Source organism: Mchenga conophoros, linkage group LG8, assembly GCF_057382185.1.
Source record: "Mchenga conophoros isolate Kocher_MC1m ecotype Shallow Benthic linkage group LG8, M_conophoros_male_GT1.1, whole genome shotgun sequence".
Lineage (NCBI taxonomy): Eukaryota > Metazoa > Chordata > Actinopteri > Cichliformes > Cichlidae > Mchenga > Mchenga conophoros.
In genome coordinates, this window is record NC_140533.1 from 12195568 (window position 1) to 12214103 (window position 18536).

Here is an 18536-nt window from a genome sequence, read left to right on the forward strand (position 1 = left end):
CGTCATTTCCCGGATATTGGACGGAAACGGGCGAGTTGAAGAAATAGAGGGAGAAGCAGCAAAAGGAGATGCTTGGATAAATAAATTCTCAAATAAGCCGATAAAACAGAGGAACCGTTTTCAAGTTGATTGACTTTTATCTAACCCCGTCGACGGAAGAACCGCAGTAATGTCTGCCCAAGCTCAAATGAGAGCTTTGCTCGACCAGCTGATGGGAACAGCGAGGGACGGTGAGTTGCTGTAGCATGCTAGCCGAGCTAGCTAGCCAAGATGGAGCCACTGCTGAGGCTGGCTTGTGTTGGCGTGTGATGGACAGAGCTGCATGAATGGATGTACTGCAGAGGGCTGTGGGACAAAGTAACGTTATATTCAGGCAGCCTGTTAAGGATTAATGAGAGGATTTAATGTTTGCATCCAACGTGGCTCATTGCAGTTTAATAGGTTGTAGTTTCCCTTTTATTACTTCTAGGATTTACTAAATTCCTAGCTTGTAATGTGCGTTGGCTAAACGTAGCTACTTGTTGTGGACTGTGAGGCGCCAAGCTAGGATGCATTGGACAGTGTACAAGAATATATTCCTGGCGTTAATTAATGTTTAGTTAATGGTAAACCAGATATCTTCTGTATCCATTTATATAGTTTAATTGGCATAATTTTAACCCTTGTGCGGTGTTCAAGGTTTTCAGTGTTTAGAAAGAGAAAAAATATTCTTCCTTCCTTCTTTGCTTACAATAACGTAACAATGGAAGCTTGCCCCATGTATATCTTGGATAACATATTTTCGGATAAAAATGTTTTTCCACCCATATTTTCTGATAGATTTTTCTTCATTACATTCTGTCACTAAAACCAGTATCACGTTTCTTCATTACTGTGCTCTTACAGGTGTTTTCCATGTATGTCAGTACTGCTTGGATTTGAGATCAAGTATCTTTGCATTAGTCGTCATGGCTGTATTGATTAAATAAAGCGTAATCTCACACCAAACAAGGGTTAAACGATAAACGGACCGTACTTTGCAGTCGGTCTTGCAGGAGTTCTAAAAACAAAATGAAACACTTTTCTAAAGGAACAAAATAATTTAGCACATATACTCGATAATAAAACACTTTCGAGATTAACTCGAGATTAGATTTTATTTAAAAAGAAACGGAGTGCAATACTGCGCTCGTTAATTTTGATTATCGCAGTTATGAGTGGACAGACGTCCTAAATGAAGTGTTTTCTTTTTTAGTAGCTTCCAGCCGTTTGGATACAAACATTAATTGGCAAATAATATAACCCGATTTAGTCCCATAGTTGGGATTAATTGGAAGTGTAATACATTATTACAGCAGCAGATTAGAATAGAATAAATAGATGCAGCATAACCTGTAACATCGGTGCTGTGCAATGTTAGAAAAACATGTATAATACACGCTTGAAGAAGCATAATTTAAATGTATGTATGTGTGTGTAAATATATCAGCTGTCAGGTCTGACTGCAGTTTCTTGCAGCCCTGCCGTTTTATAAATATTTTATCCTGACAGCTGGTTGTGTAAAATTTGAAGCTCTGAGCCTTTTTTTTTTTTTTTTCATTTTTTTAACAAGTTGAGCTTTAGAGTAAGAGTGAATTTGTGTGGTGAGCTTGTGGGTGTATGTGTGATGAGATATGATATCAAATTCTTCCCATACTTTTGTTGCATACAGACTGAACAATTGTGGCCCCTTTATTTTATTCATTAAGGTTCAGTGTATCTTTGCCAGCCTACATCAATCTGCAAAGGAGTTGCAGAAAAGCCTCATGTTCATCGAGCCGTGAGTCACACATAATTTTTAAAGCTGTTATGGTGAATATCCAAACAATTTGTTTGCCTTCCGGAAGTTATTGTAGCCTTTTTCTTTTTTTTTTTCTTAAAAAAAAAAAATCACACAAATAGGTAAATCTTCAGTGGCACTAGTATTACTATTTGAAGTAGTATCACACAGCTTGAGCTAAGACGTCTGGTCGCGCTGAGTCCAAACGAGCAGTTTTCCATTACACGTCTGTTTTCAGAAGGCAATTTTAGCAGTCAGTCCACACACACACACAAAAAAAACTTTGCACACAGCATTTACAATCTGACTTGTGTATGACTCCCAACTTCTTACTACAGGTGTGCGCGAGAAAACTGTTCCCATTTATACTTTTCTACAGCGGGTTTAAAATTCTGCAGCTGAGGTCTTGAAGATGCAGAAGGGTACAGTATGTGGTGCAAGTCGCAGTGTGTATAACCTAAATTTTTTTCCTTGGATTTCTTTTGCATCCTTGTTTTGAATTTCCTTTGAATGTTCACAGTTATAAATAAAGGCTTGGCTGGAACATTTGATTTTAAAAATGTAAATCTATTTATAGTCGTAGTGGCCATCTTCCATTTTCTAATGAAAATGATACAGCATTAAGGTAGCAGCTGTACTTGACACGACTTAACTGAAACCTAAATTGTATTATTATAATGTTATGTTACACCGCTCCCAGCCCAATCCTTTGACCCTCATTATAGAGTGGGCGTTGAGCCTTATAAAAAGTTAACTGAGTTGAGGCTCTGATAATAATCCATTTGAGGCTTGGGTAAGGTAAGCACTAAGAATAAGAACAAAGTAACACACACATACAAAGCAACCTTTATTACTGCATTAATACATTAGTATAGTCCAGTAGAGGCACATTTACTCTACTAATGGATACCTGTAATGTTACATTAATAAAGTACAATGAAAACCCTGACAAGCAGCAATATACAAATAGCTTTTACTCATTTGGATAGGTACAAAGTATTTAAATGGAACTGTGGTATGTAGTACAATTACATTAATATGTATTGAAGCACTGGATACCTCGCCACTGTTATCGAGTATGTGAGGGCTGTCTCACTGGTTCTTCTTTTGGGCTGTTTCAGGGGATGAGACGCGGCAGAGGGTCAAGTTCACTGACGAACGAGTCTGCAAAAGTCACCTTCTCAACTGCTGCCCACATGACATCCTCTCTGGAACTGTAAGTGAGACAAACTTCAGTTCTGACCCATCCTGAAAGCTTTAAAAACTCAGTTCATTTCTAAGAGGTTGGAAAGAAATTTCAGAAAGGAAAAAAAAAGTGCTATAAGTGTCTTTAACTTTTGCAGTCTTTTTTTATTTTTTTACATTATCATTTGTTTATGTTTGAGTTTATGCAGCATAACTCATGTCTGTCTGGTTTTTTTTGGTGATAGCGCATGGACCTGGGGGAGTGCACTAAGATCCATGACCTGGCACTTCGGGCTGATTATGAAATTGCCTCCAAGGAGAGAGATCTTTTCTTTGAGCTTGATGTAAGTGAGGTTCCTTTTACTAATAATATATTAATAATATTATTAATTAATAATAATCTGGAGTGAGTGAGGGACAGGACGTGACTGAACAAACTGCTCTCCATCATGGCCCATTTCACACGCTCCACTCCACACTAACGAGGCAGCAGAACTCCTTCTCCCTTAAAATGATTTAACCCCGCTTTCAAAAAGAATGCTTCAGGAAGTCTTTTTTTTTTTATTTTTATACCTTCTTGCAGCTGTTTCCCTGATTTATTGTGTGCATATTATTTATTAATGCAAGTTGCACAATCTTAGACTTTTCACTTTTCTTTAACTCATTTTTATGTTTTCTTTGTTTTTTATCAATGTTGTGCATATTTAAAAAAATTGCTTTTTCTCACGGTTTAAGGCCCTAGGTGTGCGCTTGTGGCACTTTTGCTTTACAATAAACATAGTTAAAGAGTACTATTTGTATTCTTTATCGTACTGCTGTAACACAATAATTTCCCTTGTGAATGAATAAAATGTCTATCTGTCTTGCAAGTCAGCACCATTCATGCCAAAAGCGTTTTTGAAATGATGCAAGTGCAAACCAAAACATTTGTACTTGCCAAGTAGTGACTGCTGAGTGTGTTAATAAAAGGTGTTGCTCCTACAGGCAGTGGATCACCTAGAGTCTTTTATTGTGGACTGTGATCGGAGGACAGAACTGGCCAAGAAGCGCCTGGCTGAGACCCAAGAAGAGATCAGTGCAGAGGTGGCAGCAAAGGTGAATGATGCAACATTTTTATGCTTGATAAAGTCTGGCTTTCCTTATGCAACATCCAGTGAACCCTGTCAGTGTGTTTTTTCGCTCAACATAACCTGTTGTCTCTTGTGTTGGTGTGGCTGTTTTGTAGGCAGAGAAGGTGCATGAGCTAAATGAGGAAATAGGAAAGCTCCTGGCCAAGGCTGAACAGCTCGGAGCTGAGGGCAATGTGGATGAGGCTCAGAAAGTCCTGCAAGAGGTGGAGAAGGTCCGCACGAAGAAGAAGGATGCAGAGGTAAGGAGTGAGCTCTTAGAACTTCGAGCTTGTGGTGCTTTCCGTCTCTTAATTTTCTGAACTTCTGACACCTCGCTGCCTCTTTTATTCCCTCTTGAACCATTTCAGGAAGAATACAGAAACTCCATGCCAGCCTCAAGCTTTCAGCAGCAGAAGCTTCGGGTGTGTGAGGTGTGCTCTGCTTACCTTGGTCTCCATGACAACGACCGTCGTTTGGCTGACCATTTTGGCGGGAAGCTTCACCTCGGCTTCATTCAGATCAGAGAAAAACTGGACCAGCTAAAGGTGTGTATAACTTGTTTACAGCCAACTCATAAAAATATGAGTGACATGGTGCTGAATACTTGCTAGAAAGGGAGGATGATGTAAAGGCTTTAGATATGTTTGTTTTGACTTTATTTTATTTATTTATTTTTATCAGAAAACTGTGGTCGAGAAGCAAGAGAAGAGGAATCAGGAGCGCTTAAAGAGACGAGAAGAAAGGGAGAAGGAGGAAAGGATGAGGAGGAGGTGAGTGCCGATGTTAAAATCCAGATGACTTTTACAGCAGTGCGTGTTTTACTGTTTAACTCTGGGGTTTTATTTTATAGGACAAGATCAAGGAGCAGAGAGCACAGAAGGTAAGGAAGCTCCCTCTTCTGTCTGTCAGTTCATTCGTTCCAGTCTTTTATGAGTCCGATTTGTTCTGTTCAAGTCAGCTAATGAAATATGCTGTCTGCTGTCTTTGCCAGGTCCCGTTCTCGTGACCGCAGAAGGAGACGCTCACGCTCTTCGTCACGAGACAGGCGCCGTTCCCGCTCACGCTCCAGGGAGAGGAGGAGACGGCATCGCAGCCGATCCCGCTCACGCAGCCGAGGACACCGTCACAGCCACGAGCAGAGCTCCAGACACAAGTAAACACAGACGAAAACCCTTATTAATCTATACTCCCGTGAAAGAGAATTGAGCAAACACATGGAGATCCGTGGGATACTGATTGCGTCGCCTAAGAACAGTCAGTGAAAATAAAAGGAAACAACAATTACATGGGCTTTTTTTGAGCCCTTTATTCAGCTTCAAGCTTGTGTTTTGGCATTTTACACATACAATCCTTCTCTTTTTTTTTTCAACTGCTCTGTTGTATTTGTGTTACTAACCTGAATATCTCATATCGTTTTGTCGCTCAGGTCGTCCAGAGATCGAGAGCGCTCGTCCAGGGACCGTGACCGCTCATCCAGAGACCGGTCACGGGAGCGAGACAGAAGGGATGGTATGAACGGCAGGTCGGACTCGCGCAGGGCAGACGACAGAGACGTGGGGGACCTCTGAAGACCAAACTCCATCCATGACCACAACACCACAGCCTCCTCCCGTCTGTCCATTTATAATATCCTAATGTTAAACACTTTGGCTCGACACCCCACCCCTCTGTTTTCCCGCCTGCCTCCTTTCTTTGCTTTAGTGCAGCCAGAGTGCACACATACTATCAAGTATAGAATTGAGTTTTTTTGTTTAGTTGTTGTTGTTTTTTTCCTTTCTTTTTTTTTTTTTTTTTTTTTTCTTGTTTTTTTTTTTTTTTTTATAGCATCAGATACATCAGATTTTTGGGGATTTGGCAGGTTATTGGTCAGTAGTGGAGTGTACTCTTAATACCCACATCTGTAACTCGGTGACTTGTCTGTATCCAGTCCATCCCTCGTCTTGTTACTGCCCTGAAATGTGTCCACTAGAAAAGGCAAACTGATCTGCTGGACTGGAGCATAAAAATGTAACTGGTCCATGTTCTTTTTATTATTATCTGATGGTCTTTTGATAAAAAAAAAATCTGTCTGTAAATATATTCTAGGCTGACTAATTGTCTGAAAAAGCCTAGTCTTGTCAAGTAGTTTCTTGGTTTTTTTTTTTTCCCCTCCTCATCTCCCTCCTTGAAGATTTCGTTTCGCTGTCCCAGTGCAGTTCTCGAATGTCTGTCCACATAATGGTCCTCAGTACTTAGTTCTCTAAAACCCACTTAAAGTTTTACATTCAAAGGTTTTAAAGATGTTAGCATTAGTATCCGACTTGCCTCCCTTTTTTGTCTTTTTTTTATTATCATAAGTGATCAGGTTACAGGTGACTTTCTTCAGTATAAGTGAAATCTTCTGATCTATATTGGTGGCAAGTCTCTTTATCATTTCTTTCTATCTTGATTTCTTTTTAACATACTGCAAATAAACAATATCTTTAGAATTTGTGTCAGCATGTGAAGCAGTAGGTTCAGAAATGATCAAGTTCAGATCTACTTACCTTTAAGTGAAAAATTTAAACATTTTTTTGGCCCAACTTGAACAGATTTCTTTTCCATTATGATTAAATGCAAACAGATTTTAATGGATGCACTGCTTTACCTAATGTGTGAAGTCATATCTGTTTGTTCTGCTGGAAACCTTTCTTTAAAGTCTCAATAAAAAAAAGAAAAAAGCACCATTTGGAATTTAATTGTGTGTTGAATTGTGTTGACAAGGTCCTGTCATTGTTAAGATGTGATAATAATGGCTGAATTTTTACAAATGTGTATTACAAAGATAAATACATTTCATTTAAGTTAATTAGGCAGAGAAGAAGACAGCTGTTACACTAAAATGAACATGCATTACAAACGGGGCACTGCAGTGGTAAAATATTTAAAGGGGATCTCTTACACTGATTTCCATTTTTAGATTTATTGCATTCTACTGGAGAACCACTGCAAGATTCACAGCTCAGATTAATTCTTATTTTTTTATACTGGGCCTAAGTCCATCACCTCAATTCATCCTGGAACAAACCACTCTAGTTCCATTTCCCCTCTCTTTAAGCCAGCCTTCTTCTGATTGGCTGGCCCTTGCAACCAAAGGGTTTAAACAGCCCGAGCTGTGTACTTGAGGTGTGTCATATTTGCACCACTGTACAAAGCCAAGAGTAGAAAAAACATTCCATAAAAATTGGTGGAGGCCTTTGAAATCTGACCTTTTGACTCCTGGTTTACTTGTACGTGCTCCGATCGCTGTTTGAAACTGTGTCCATGTTTAATATGAGCATCCACAAAAAACACTAACTGTACATATATGGCATAAAATAAGGAAAAGCAAAATCAGTCCCCTTTAGTTTGCACGGCACCTGGTTATATTAAATTCCTACGTCTCATATTGCTGACAGAAAGCTCGGTTTTAACATCAGGTAATAATACCGTAGTGACCCTCATGCCGTGATTTAATGTTAGATAGTCAAGTCACTGCCACATGTTCGGTCTCTGGGGACGGGAAAACAGTCCTTCATGTAACGCTCTTCACAATGTGGATGCTGTTCCTCACAATGTACTGCTCTCCAGCTTCAGATCAACCTTCATTTTCTGTTTCTCCATGACTGCCTCCAGCTCTGTGGCCCTTCTGGCATCCTGTAAAAAGTAGAAATCAATTTAGACTGTGTAGCAATGAGATGAAAAGCATCAGCTGTTTACAGTAATTTGAACCTCAAGCTACTGAGTTCAGGTCATTCCATCTCAAATTACTGTGAGCCTTCTGCTCAACGCTGAAGGTTTTTGTGAAATCCATATACGTAGAATACATTTCAAGATGTTTTTAAATGGCCTGTCAGCACGTTTCCAGCATGTTTCTTTCACACAAAATATGGGACGAAGTTTGGACGTCACAAAAACTAGAGATAAACGTCGATAAAAGCCTAAAAAATGATGCTGGCCTTTCTTACCAAAATAATCCAAATACCAATGTAAAATTTGTCACACATACAAATGCATTTTTAATGTCTCTTAATCTTTTCCTGAATTATAAGACTCTTCCAGGGTAATCTGGATGGCACGTGGGACTTGAAAATAAGAATTTTGTTCTGTTTGGATTAGACTGTCTGCTGATCCGAATGTATCATATGTCCTCAGTCCAGCATGAAAGGTAAAAGATGAATGAAAATATGTTAAAAGTAAGTAATTTTAAATCACTGATTACACTCATACTTGTGTTTTTGCATCCTGCCAAAAATGATCATGTTTAGTTTTCCTAAAACCAATAAAAATGTCAATATTGAAGGCTTTGATATGGCTTCCCTTTAAAAGATATAGCTGTTCTCTTTTCGCTTACCTCTAGCAGTGATTTTTGCACAGCGAGCTGACTGTACACTCTGGCGCCCTCCTCTGGAATCACAGCTTTCAGCTCTTCTTTGTTGAGAGAGAACAGCTGGGCGCCTGTCAGCACACCCAAACATGACACTGTCCTGAGGGACACAAAACATAATGGATTTCAGAGGATACTCCGGTGGAGCCGCTGCGTTCATCCATGTAATGGCAAAACGCACGTGTAGAGCCAGCATTCCCTGCTTATACACAAAACGTGGTTTATCTGGTCTGCGGTCACTTACGGTTTGCTGAAGCCCTTCCCTCTGAGCCACTCAGCCACCTCCTCTGGAGGAGAGTGGTAGTCAAGGGGGAGGGAGGTGTCAGCAGAGCGAGGGATGACGAGGGGTTTGTTCATATTGGACTTTCCATTCGTCAGTCTCTGGAGCAGCTCATCATTTACCAGCGTGACTGAAAAGTTTGGAGTTTAAAGAGGTAACGGTCACTTTCATGCTCAAATAATAATATAAATGCAGGACTCAGTGGAGGAAAGACATAGCTCAAAAGTGCATCTTAAAACATGAGAACGTGGTTTAAATCCAAAATAATGAACCCATAATTAGGTGACTTATGAGAAGCCTATCACTGTGCTTTTTTGTATCTTTTTTTTGGTTATATACTTTTTAAATAAATCTTATATTCACCTGTTAGGCAAACGTGCAAACCGCTACACTACAGAGCCACAGTCTAGGACACATAAAGTTGTAGTCCGTTACCTTTGTCATTGTCCTCAACAGCTTGCACATGCTGGTTGTATGATGGTAAGCTGGGTGGGCGCTGTGGGGAGTGGGTGGGGGTGGTTTTGGGAAGAGCAGGGGGGGTGGGTGGGGCAAGAGTGACATTCTTGGAAAGTGGAGGCGCAGCTGGAACCTGAAGGAACGTGGAGTGAAGAAAAAAATGAGTTTGCTCTGATGGAATGATCAGATGAGAGCTTGTGTGTTTCACACGTGCATGCATGTGTGTGGGTGTCTTTTTTGCCGTCTTACACTGGGGGGGTTGTTGTGGACAGGGCTCTCTATGTGAGCCATGGGCTCCAGGATGTTGAAGGGGACGAAGCCGACCTGGTTAAACCGATTGCGACACTTCCACCAGCGCTTGGATGACTCGATCACCTGTCAGACAGAGAGGGTTGCGGTCAGGGAGAGGGCTGTAAAGTGTATCAACAACTGCAAATAGCTTTTGTCAAACAACGAATAACAGGACTTTTATGATGGTTCCTTGAGTGCGCCATAAAATGACTTGCTTCACTGTGTGTTACCTCCAGTGTCTCCCCCTGCTGCACTGAAAGCTCACTGCTGTTCCTGGCAATGAAGTCATAACTGCAGCAGTAGAGTCTGTCAGGCCCCGGTGGGAGTGAATTTCTGACCAAACGAGACAAAGTTTGTTTTTATTTAGTCAAGGTCAAAACAAACAACAACAACAAGAAAAACAGCAGTTCATTGATTTATGTCTTGTAGATGACTTACGTGTCATCGTTTGGTGGCTGAGGTGGTTGTTGCTGTTGTGGGAGCAAAAAAAAAAAATAGACAAGTGAAGACAACACAAGTTAGCACAAAATGCACAAAATATGTAGAGAAATATAATGTCAGTGTATATCTGGGTAAGGCTGACTGCATTAAAGTTTGAGAAACTAAGGTGTTATTAAAAAAACAAAGAACTAACTGTGAACCTTATACAGTTTTTAGCAGGGATGGACAGAAATGTGAGCTGACCTGTCAAAAAGCGGAAAGTGTATCTCCACTGTTTACTGTACGTAAGGTTTATTCATGCGTTAGTATCTTAAACCCCTGTGTTGTCCTTTTACACACTCATCCGTAGTTCTTGTTTCCACTGATCTACGATTAATGACTTCTAAATCACGTTATAGAAGTATTCCACACCTCTTGTTTTTCTCGAAGGGCTTCGAGTTTGTGCTGTGACTCGACCGGATCCTCCCAAACCTGCCCGTCAGGCTTCAAGGCTTCTGGCTTCCAGCCATCAAAGAACACTGGGGTGTATGGAGCTACAGGCCCACGCAGCTGAGACCTGAGAGAGCAGAACAAGTCACTGCCTTGGCCTTCAATGAGCTCAACAACCAAAACTATGATAGTTATTCAAGCAGTTTTCATTGATGGAAGTTATGACATTGGATTTTCCTCTTAAAGCTTGCTTACAATATTAAATATAATAGGTCTTATGTACATTTGACAGCTAATCCATCGGTTCCCTTTTCTTAACATGAGAAATCAATAAATCCCAAAATGCCTTAAGTGGATTTGTTATGCTTTTTATTATATAAATACTGTCACAATGGAACCTGATGGAGGGTCCTGTTAAACATCAGAAGAAAGTTTTGTCTTAAAGTAAGGGGACCCTCACCCCATGAGCTGAAACTGAGGTGCTGTGACAAAAGACCGAAGAAGACAGATAGGGATTGCTTTGTAGTCTTTCAGTCCAAGAATAAAAATATGGAACTGGATATGAGCAAAAAAACGTCCTTTTTAATCTCCTGTCTCAAAAAATCTGCTTATTTCAAAACGCAGGTAAAACAAAGGATTTCAAGAGAAACGAAGTACAAAAATATTGCTTGGTTGAAACAAAGATGTTGCTCTTCAGCAGATAAAATCTTCAGTGAACCCAAAAATGTAAAAAGGTGACACATAACTATCAACAGAGGCAAAATGCTCCCTTTCCACAGCCTCTGGCCAGAGTCGAGCTTGATACAACACCAAGACTGGAAGTTTTTAATGTGCTGCCTTTTTAGATTTCTGGAAAGTAAAACACCAGTTTCACAACTAGTAAGAGACAGACAAGCATTGATACCGACCGAGGTTGTGTCCAGTTGGGTCCCAGCGACGTCCAGAGCTGCCTCTCCTCCTCAGTCAGGGTATCTTGTAGAAGGGACACAGCAGAGCTGGTCAGGGCAGGACTGGATATGGCGGCTCCAAAAGCTGGTCCTCCTGTTGTTTTTACCATCTGTGCAACATACAGATGAGAAAAAATCAGTGTGTCTTTTATCCTTTCTTCCTCCCCTCACCCACAAGTGTTCGCAGCAGATGGCTGCACCTCCCTGAGCCTGGTTCTTAAAAGGCAGTTTTTCCTTCTTACTGTTGCCAAAGTGCTTTTTCAAAGGGGCCAAGTTATTGTTGGGGTTATATCTATATTATTATAATTTCTTTTCCTTCAATATGAAACGCATTAAGGCAGTTATTGTTGGGATTGTTTGGCATTATATAAAGTAAACTGAACTGATGTTCCCACGTCTGCTGTAATGGATCTGGCATTCAAAGTCTTAACAATCGCTGATGGTTCTAGCAAACCGCAACAACAATACCGTCCATCCTTCTGCCCGATAGCCGAACATCAAACCACAGATGTAACAACAAATGCAAAAAACTAATGGATACATCTGCACACAAAAGCCAAAGCACACAAGAAGAAGCACACACACGTCTTTGAGAGACAAGGCTGCGTGTTCCCATTCAGGTGTGTCAGTTTACACGAATCAAACACACCCTTTTCACCCTATTTGATTCATACTGGAGTGGAAAAATTAAAGCACATACTTTGAAATATTTCTTTCATTTCTGCTAACTCACAGTGTATCATCATGAGTGATGTTGATACTTTAATGAAGGGCATTGGACATTTCCATGAAATCAAAGTAAATAAATGATAATCTAAAGGCACTTGATTTCTAAAAAAGCAGCCACGAATGGCCCACCTTTTTTTCCCAGATGGAACTTACCAACGTCCTAATTTAAAACAGGCGTCGAGGGACAACAAAGTGGCCTTTCTAGTGTCGAGACAAGCTCAAATCTAAACCAAATGTTTGAGAGGTATGCACCAGCAACCCCTGCCCGCATACAAATACAGCCAAGGAAACTGCGTAGATCAAACAAATGCTGCATTTTTTGGTGATTTTCAATCAGGCCGCTTTGCAGGGAACTGCCCTGTGTAAACACTGAATAGAAGCTGTAGCTTCTGACAACATCACTTAACTACTCTGAAGACTTTCCATTATTTTGACATGACACATGCTTACAGTTCTGCACTGATGTCAGGAACAAAAACGCTGCCTGATTGGGCCGTCAAGCAGAGAATGTGTCTTTTGAATCTAGGCATTTACCCCCAGTTGACTTTGCCCCCGCATGGCATTACGTGTCACACGGATTTATTCGAAGAGGTTGGTCATGCTCCCCTGCAGTGAAAGACAACACCTCATATTTACAGCAATAGCAACAACAGTTGCTGAGGTAGAGTTTATAACCCTGACTCACCATATCCAGAGGCTTGAACACATGGTGAATGAGGTCCTCTGAAGAAGGATTGGTGATGGTTGATTTCAGGCGAGCCTGAGAAATAAACAGAGGCGATGAATATGCAGCTGCCACGAGTAAGCAAATAATGAGGCTGGACTTGATGGCATACATACCAAGAGGCTGAAGCAATATTTGAATTTCTGGAAGATATCAACGAATTCCCCATCTGGTGGAGGGCGAGCCTTTGTGGCGAGTAGCTCGTCTGTTGTTTGGGAACAAAATATAACAGCAGTTGATGGATATGTTGCTTCGAACTAGAGAAACTGGAGAAATCTATGCATCTCCCTCTTACCTTCAGCGCTTTGCTTTTTACTTTTCTTCTTCTTCTTCTTTCTTTGGTTCAGCACCGTCGCAGCTTCAGCAGTCTGCTGCAGCTTGCCCATGAAGGCCTCGATTTCGTCGAAACAGTGATTAAGGATCCCCTGAGGAAAGAAGAATTGCCTTCGTTACGTGAAAAGCAGCCAAAAGTGGCGACAAAAGACACAAAAGAGATGAGCTGGCTTACCACTTCTCTCTCTGCTCGCAGGAAAGAGATATCAGGTCCGCCATTTGCTGTCGTGAAATAGAGCAAGGGACTCAGTTTATCCATGTTCATTCATCTCTGCACTTCCCAAAGCCGCCCTCTCACAAACACAAGCTGACAAAGCCATCTCTGTGCTCTGGAGAGACCTTTGCCTCGAATACCTGACGCTTCTCTCCTTTCCTCCTGCTCACTTTCCCAACCCTTCGGAATAATTCTGAAGCACTACTGAACAGGCATGCATGTGGAAAAAGAAGTCTTCTATGTTTTTTCTTACCTCTGGGTCCAGGGTAAGGTGGAGGGTTGACAGGTGGGGGATTAGGAGCATGCAGCACGGGAGGACTTGGTATGTTATAGGGGTCGAACATATCTCCTCCACTCTGAGAAAGCCTGCGGGGCGAGAGGAGAGATTCAGTGCTTCTCCCACAACACGGCACTACGGGTTAAAAGGTGATAACAGTGTTTTTGTTGATGATGGTGCAGGTGTACACTCAGCGCCAGCAAATGAGACGCCCTTCAGCAAGGGCTCAAGAAGTCATATTAACAAGCTCACATTCAATGCCGTAACAGCAGCATCCTCTTGGTAAGAGCCCCAAACAGCTCTATGAGCGCAGTGCACAACGCGGCGCCTCTAAGATTTAGCCCTTTCCCTTATAAAGAAGACATCTGATGACCTCCCCAGCACTCTTAACGATGGGTTTTGACACCTCAGTATATATCAATAAAGATGTGGTTTTATGACCAGTAGAACAGTTTCCAGGTTTTTCCAAGGGTAGCTGCGTAAACAGGGACCACTCTCACTAACTTCTAATGCAAACCCAGTCATTTTTGTCCAATAAGCAGGTCTGAAATATGCTTAGTTCAAAAAGGAGCTTTAAAGGTTACTCCCAGTAGGCTTACAAGGGCTAAAGAGTTAATCCTCCAGCCCTTATCCAACCATGAAGAAAGAGTGAACATCCTAATTTTGCATACTCGTTTCCACGCTAAACACAAACACTTTACATTAGCAAGCAATAAAAACAGTGAGTCCGCTTTGACTTTTTTATCCCCAAAAAAATACAAGTAACCTAACAGTGATGACTTCACTTTTTTAGAAATTTTAATTAAATTCTGATGTAAATACAAAAGGCTCCTGCTGTGTCTCTTACCACATGTCTCTGCCCTTCACGTGTCCTTTAAAGAGAAATGTTCTCAAAGCCAGATTATGCCCAGAGCCTTCGCCTCTGTTCCCTTTGCCTTCTCTACTCGCCGTCACAATGGCCTTGCTATCTCTGTCACACCTTCTTAAGTTATGTAGAAACCGGTAGAACGAGTCTTTTGCTTGCTCTCGCTCAGCTGTTTATACTGTTTGTCCTCCCTCTCTCTGCCTCCACACAGGTGGATGGCAACACAAAGCTGCTTTGACTCAGTGGAAAAATGTGACATAATGACAACGACGGCGAAAATCAAACTGCTTTAAATGGGATGTGGGTCTGAGTTTCCTTTTTTGTGGCTGCCAATTAAACTCCGCCCATGTGATTGTGAACACAGAAGCGTGCTCTCCCATTAAAACCGTGCCGAGAAATGCACTTTCGTGGGTGCGTGATTATGACAGTCACTGTACCTGTGGTCATCAGGGAGCAGCTTACGCTTGCTGGCGGTGGAATTCGAAACTGCCAACGTGACTTCGTCGCAGATTTGCTCTGCCTGTTTAAAATGACAAAATGTAAGTGGCATCACTGGTAAAACCTGATGCAAATAGACCCTATGACTCATCCAGGACAACACTTGGGGAAACTCCTCGCGCCGTCAGCACTCACCTTCACCGTTTCACAGTTAAAGAAGTGAATGTCTGGCTTCTTCTGATCTTCACCTTGGCAGACTAACATAAGGAGGGATGGGAAGTGTTTTTCTGTGTTAACAGCTTCACAGCGGAAGATGGATCTGAAGGCGTAGCTCTCCAGCTCGTCCTGCAAGGGCAGATAGAACTGATGGTCATTGTGGATGCAAATATGTGTGGTATTTCACAGCTGAGCACATTTAAATCTCTTCATCATCCACTGAGATGCGCCTGCCCTCACCTGACTCTGTACGTCTCTGAGATAAATGCCCCCTGCTCCCACATCCAGGTACATCTGTTGACTCCATAGCTTTTTATTTTGAGCCAGGGAGGAAAGACGGTTCTGAGCTTCCTCAACGTTCCGCACTTCCCCATTCTGCAGCGAGAACGTCAGAAGGTGCTGCAAAGTAATGAGGAAGAATGAGCACATGAGGAAAAATGCATGATAAAAAACATCACTCAAGGGAAGGCACTCACTGTGACGATATGTCGAGTGATGTTTGTCATGTTTTTTCCACTCTGTCAGCTGGAGATGTGTAAGATAAAGCAGCTTTCCTAAAAAATCACAGACCTAGAAAAGGAAGCAGAATACCAGGACCACTCAGAAACACATTCTGGACAGAGTTACGAGTGACATTTGTAGATGGAGAGAGGAACGATGGTGTTGCTTTAACAAGTTATCAGCAGCTCCTACTTCCTAAAGCTAAACAGACTTACTCACAAAAGAAATATCCTCATTCAAATGTGCCCTGCCCCTCCCCTTTTCCAGCTTATGTTTGTCTATCCCCGCTCTGCTTCAGTAACACAGGATTCTGGTGAGTGAGTGACTGAGCGAGCGAGCCACCCGACCTGTCTGGTAACAGTTCAAAGTATGATACCAACCTCTCTGTTTCTCAGTGACCACTGAACAAGCGTCACCGGCATCAAAGACAGCAAACACTTGGTATAACTCACATGGTGTCACTTAAAAACTCTGCCCACAAAAAAAATATCACTTAACCTCACATTTATGAGCACTCAGTGCCAGCCTGGTCTTGCACGAACATATAGTGTGGCATTTCAAAATGAACACTGGGACAGTGCGGTAAGCATGATGATTTGTGCACAAACTATAAGTTAAAGTACTGTTTTAAATCAAGGAAACATTTCTACATCTAAACAAAGCTTTACTTTGCATCCATCCAATATGTTTTTACAAAATATATTCTATGTGCGCAACTTAACTGTATAGATTTGACAGAAAGAGCTGTGGTCTTGTTGATGTTAGGTAAGAAGAGTAACACAATCATGCCAGGTTAAGTCAGAATTAAGTCAAGTGTCCATGGTGCTTTTGATTTTAGTACATTTTCATAAGCAAACCTTCAAAATCTGATCACAAATACTGAATTACTGGTAAATGTTTGGTTACACCTTCATAAATTACTATGAGTATCCAAGAAACCTATACAACATACAATAAAATGACTTACCATACTCATCTAAATGTATTTGAGAGTCAAATAATCAAAGACCTGAGATGTCAGAGACTGGAAATAGATGTCAAATCAGCTTACCGTAACTTAGTATACTTCCAGTGCCTGGATCTTGAGGTTAGCAGAAACCAAAACCTGTCTCGAGCCTTAGTGTGACTAGAGGTATCTTACTCACCCTGAGGTATGAAAGCCTTGACAAGCAGAGGTGTGTCACACTGTGGAGTCCCGCCCAGTATTTCACCCCACCTTAAAGATAAAAATATATATTTGTTTCTCTCTCCTGTACACCTACAAGTGCATTCCACACAGGGAAATGTAAAGGTTAAAATGTTGGAAGATAAAGTTGGTGAACGGTGACACAGAGTGAGTGGGTGAAAATAAATGCTCAGAGGCCTGAATTGAACCTAGTCGCTGTGCCACTGGAGTGGGCTGCCACGGAGAGTAACGGGGGGAAGGGAGGTCCATGCAAAGGTGCAGTGTGCAGGAAAATAAAACAAACCAGAGGTTGATTAGCTCAGATAATTTTTCATTGTCAGTACTTGAAGCAAATTGTGGGGTGGAAAGGTTTTTGGCTTCTGGGAGGAACATGCCAAAAGAGTTCGAGAAGGACAAATGAAACGTGTAGAGCTGCTGTTTCAGGACCCAAAGAAATCAGGCAATTGAGAAATCACTGACACAGTTCTGATGGGATCAAAGGGCCAAAAATCTTTATCTTTTGCTGTTATGGGAAATTTCTGATGAAGTCAGAATTTCTGCAAGTGAAGGAGATTTCGGGAGTTATTTAGTGTGCTTAGCAAAGGGAGGGGAAGTAGAGCTGTGTATTCTGTTGATAGGTTATGCAGCTGGCAACTGCACATGTACATATTAAAGAAGTTGTCATAAGACTCTATTCAAGCCCATTAAAAGTAGACCCTATGATTCAACAGAACCACCTATAGCAGCAGTAACCTGAAGTAATCCTTTTCTGTGTGACTTTATCGTTGTGGAGGAAATTCAGCCCACTTCTCTTTACAATGTTGCTTCACTTCACTGGAGTATTGAAATGAATTCACATACAGCTTTTTAAGTTGCTGCCACAGCATTGCAATCAGGTTGAGGTCTGTACTTTGACTGGGTCATTACAACACCATGATTCTTTTCTTTTTCAGCCATTCTGTTGTAGATTTGTTGGTGTGCTTGGGTTTCATCGGCCTTAAATTAAAGTTTCTGTGCCGAGCTTTAGCTGCAAACTCAAATCATCACCCGTCCACCACCATGCTTGACAGCTGGTATGAGGTATTTGTGATGATATGCTTAGTTTCCTCCAGAAGGTGGTGCTGTGCATCCTGGCCAAACATCACCACTTTCATCTGTCCAAAGGATGTTGTTCCAGAAGTCTTGTGGTTTGTTTAAATGCAACTTTAAAAAGAAGCCTTTCTCCACTGTGCAACTGTACTTTCATGAACTTCAACATTTAACATGCTAACCGAGACCTCTAGGGTTTGAGATGTAGCTCTTGGGTTTTTCTTTTCTTGGACAGTCTAACCTTGGGGTGAATTTGCTGTTATGTTCACTCCTGGGAAGGACTGGAGAAGCATTATTGTTCCACACCAGAAAACCGGAGAGGTCCTCCCACTTGCCGAGCGTCAAAAAATTGCATTTGATTAACAACACCTGCTGCTTTTTTACCATCTTATTTCCTGTGAAAAATGATAACACGATGGCCGATTTCAATATTTCACATTTTTGGAATTTAATTAGAACATAAAGATTATTATTTCACACAATCAAAAGAAGTGTGTGTGTGTGTGTGTGTGTGTGTGTGTGTGTGTGTGCGTGTGTGTGTGTGTGTGTGTGTGTGTGTGGTGGTTGGGTGATGCATGATTGCACAGTGTACATGTTTGATTTAAAGGGATGAGGTGGGAAACTCACAAGTGGGGTGTCATAATTCATAACAGTAATTGACAAGA

The 18536-nt window shown here is 41.4% G+C and overlaps 2 protein-coding genes across 5 annotated transcripts; one reads left to right on the forward strand and one right to left on the reverse strand.

Annotated features, from left to right (window-relative positions):
• The first annotated feature begins 2 nt into the window (after positions 1–2).
• luc7l (LUC7-like (S. cerevisiae)) lies at positions 3–6631 on the forward strand. Of its 3 annotated transcripts, none has more exons than XM_085284157.1 (10): positions 3–230; positions 2920–3014; positions 3229–3327; positions 3968–4078; positions 4209–4352; positions 4461–4637; positions 4774–4862; positions 4943–4972; positions 5084–5245; positions 5519–6631. In XM_085284157.1, exons 1-10 carry the CDS (start codon positions 170–172, stop codon positions 5658–5660), a joined length of 1110 nt encoding a protein of 369 aa, XP_085140283.1. In that variant the 5' UTR covers positions 3–169; the 3' UTR covers positions 5661–6631. The 3 variants fall into 3 exon arrangements, with proteins under 3 accessions (XP_085140283.1, XP_085140285.1, XP_085140284.1); XM_085284159.1 differs by having other exon boundaries at positions 4–1798; XM_085284158.1 differs by having other exon boundaries at positions 4–230; positions 1728–3014.
• LOC146568235 (epidermal growth factor receptor kinase substrate 8-like protein 1) lies at positions 6218–18165 on the reverse strand. 2 transcript variants are annotated; one of them, XM_085284151.1, is made up of 20 exons: positions 18113–18165; positions 16669–16833; positions 15593–15686; positions 15357–15515; positions 15096–15245; positions 14900–14982; positions 13574–13686; positions 13282–13328; positions 13069–13198; positions 12890–12978; positions 12735–12809; positions 11282–11430; positions 10356–10500; positions 9942–9973; positions 9734–9836; positions 9462–9587; positions 9192–9345; positions 8721–8886; positions 8444–8576; positions 6218–7746 (listed from the first exon to the last, which is right to left on the reverse strand). In XM_085284151.1, exons 3-20 carry the CDS (start codon positions 15620–15622, stop codon positions 7660–7662), a joined length of 1971 nt encoding a protein of 656 aa, XP_085140277.1. In that variant the 5' UTR covers positions 15623–15686; positions 16669–16833; positions 18113–18165; the 3' UTR covers positions 6218–7659. The 2 variants fall into 2 exon arrangements, with proteins under 2 accessions (XP_085140277.1, XP_085140278.1); XM_085284152.1 differs by lacking the exons at positions 16669–16833; positions 18113–18165 and having other exon boundaries at positions 15593–15843.
• Positions 18166–18536: the final 371 nt, after the last annotated feature.

Coding starts and splice junctions, on each gene's coding strand:
- LOC146568235 (XM_085284151.1), bottom strand. CDS start 15,622: ATGACAAACATCACTCGACATATCGTCACA. Junction 13,687..14,899: donor CTGCTCCCTGATGACCACAG/GTACAGTGACTG, acceptor CTCGCCCCGCAG/GCTTTCTCAGAGTGGAGGAG. Junction 9,837..9,941: donor CAGCCACCAAACGATGACAC/GTAAGTCATCTA, acceptor TCGTTTGGTCAG/AAATTCACTCCCACCGGGGC.
- luc7l (XM_085284157.1), top strand. CDS start 170: ATGTCTGCCCAAGCTCAAATGAGAGCTTTGCTCGACCAGCTGATGGGA. Junction 231..2,919: donor GATGGGAACAGCGAGGGACG/GTGAGTTGCTGT, acceptor GGGCTGTTTCAG/GGGATGAGACGCGGCAGAGG. Junction 4,863..4,942: donor GAGGAAAGGATGAGGAGGAG/GTGAGTGCCGAT, acceptor TTTATTTTATAG/GACAAGATCAAGGAGCAGAG.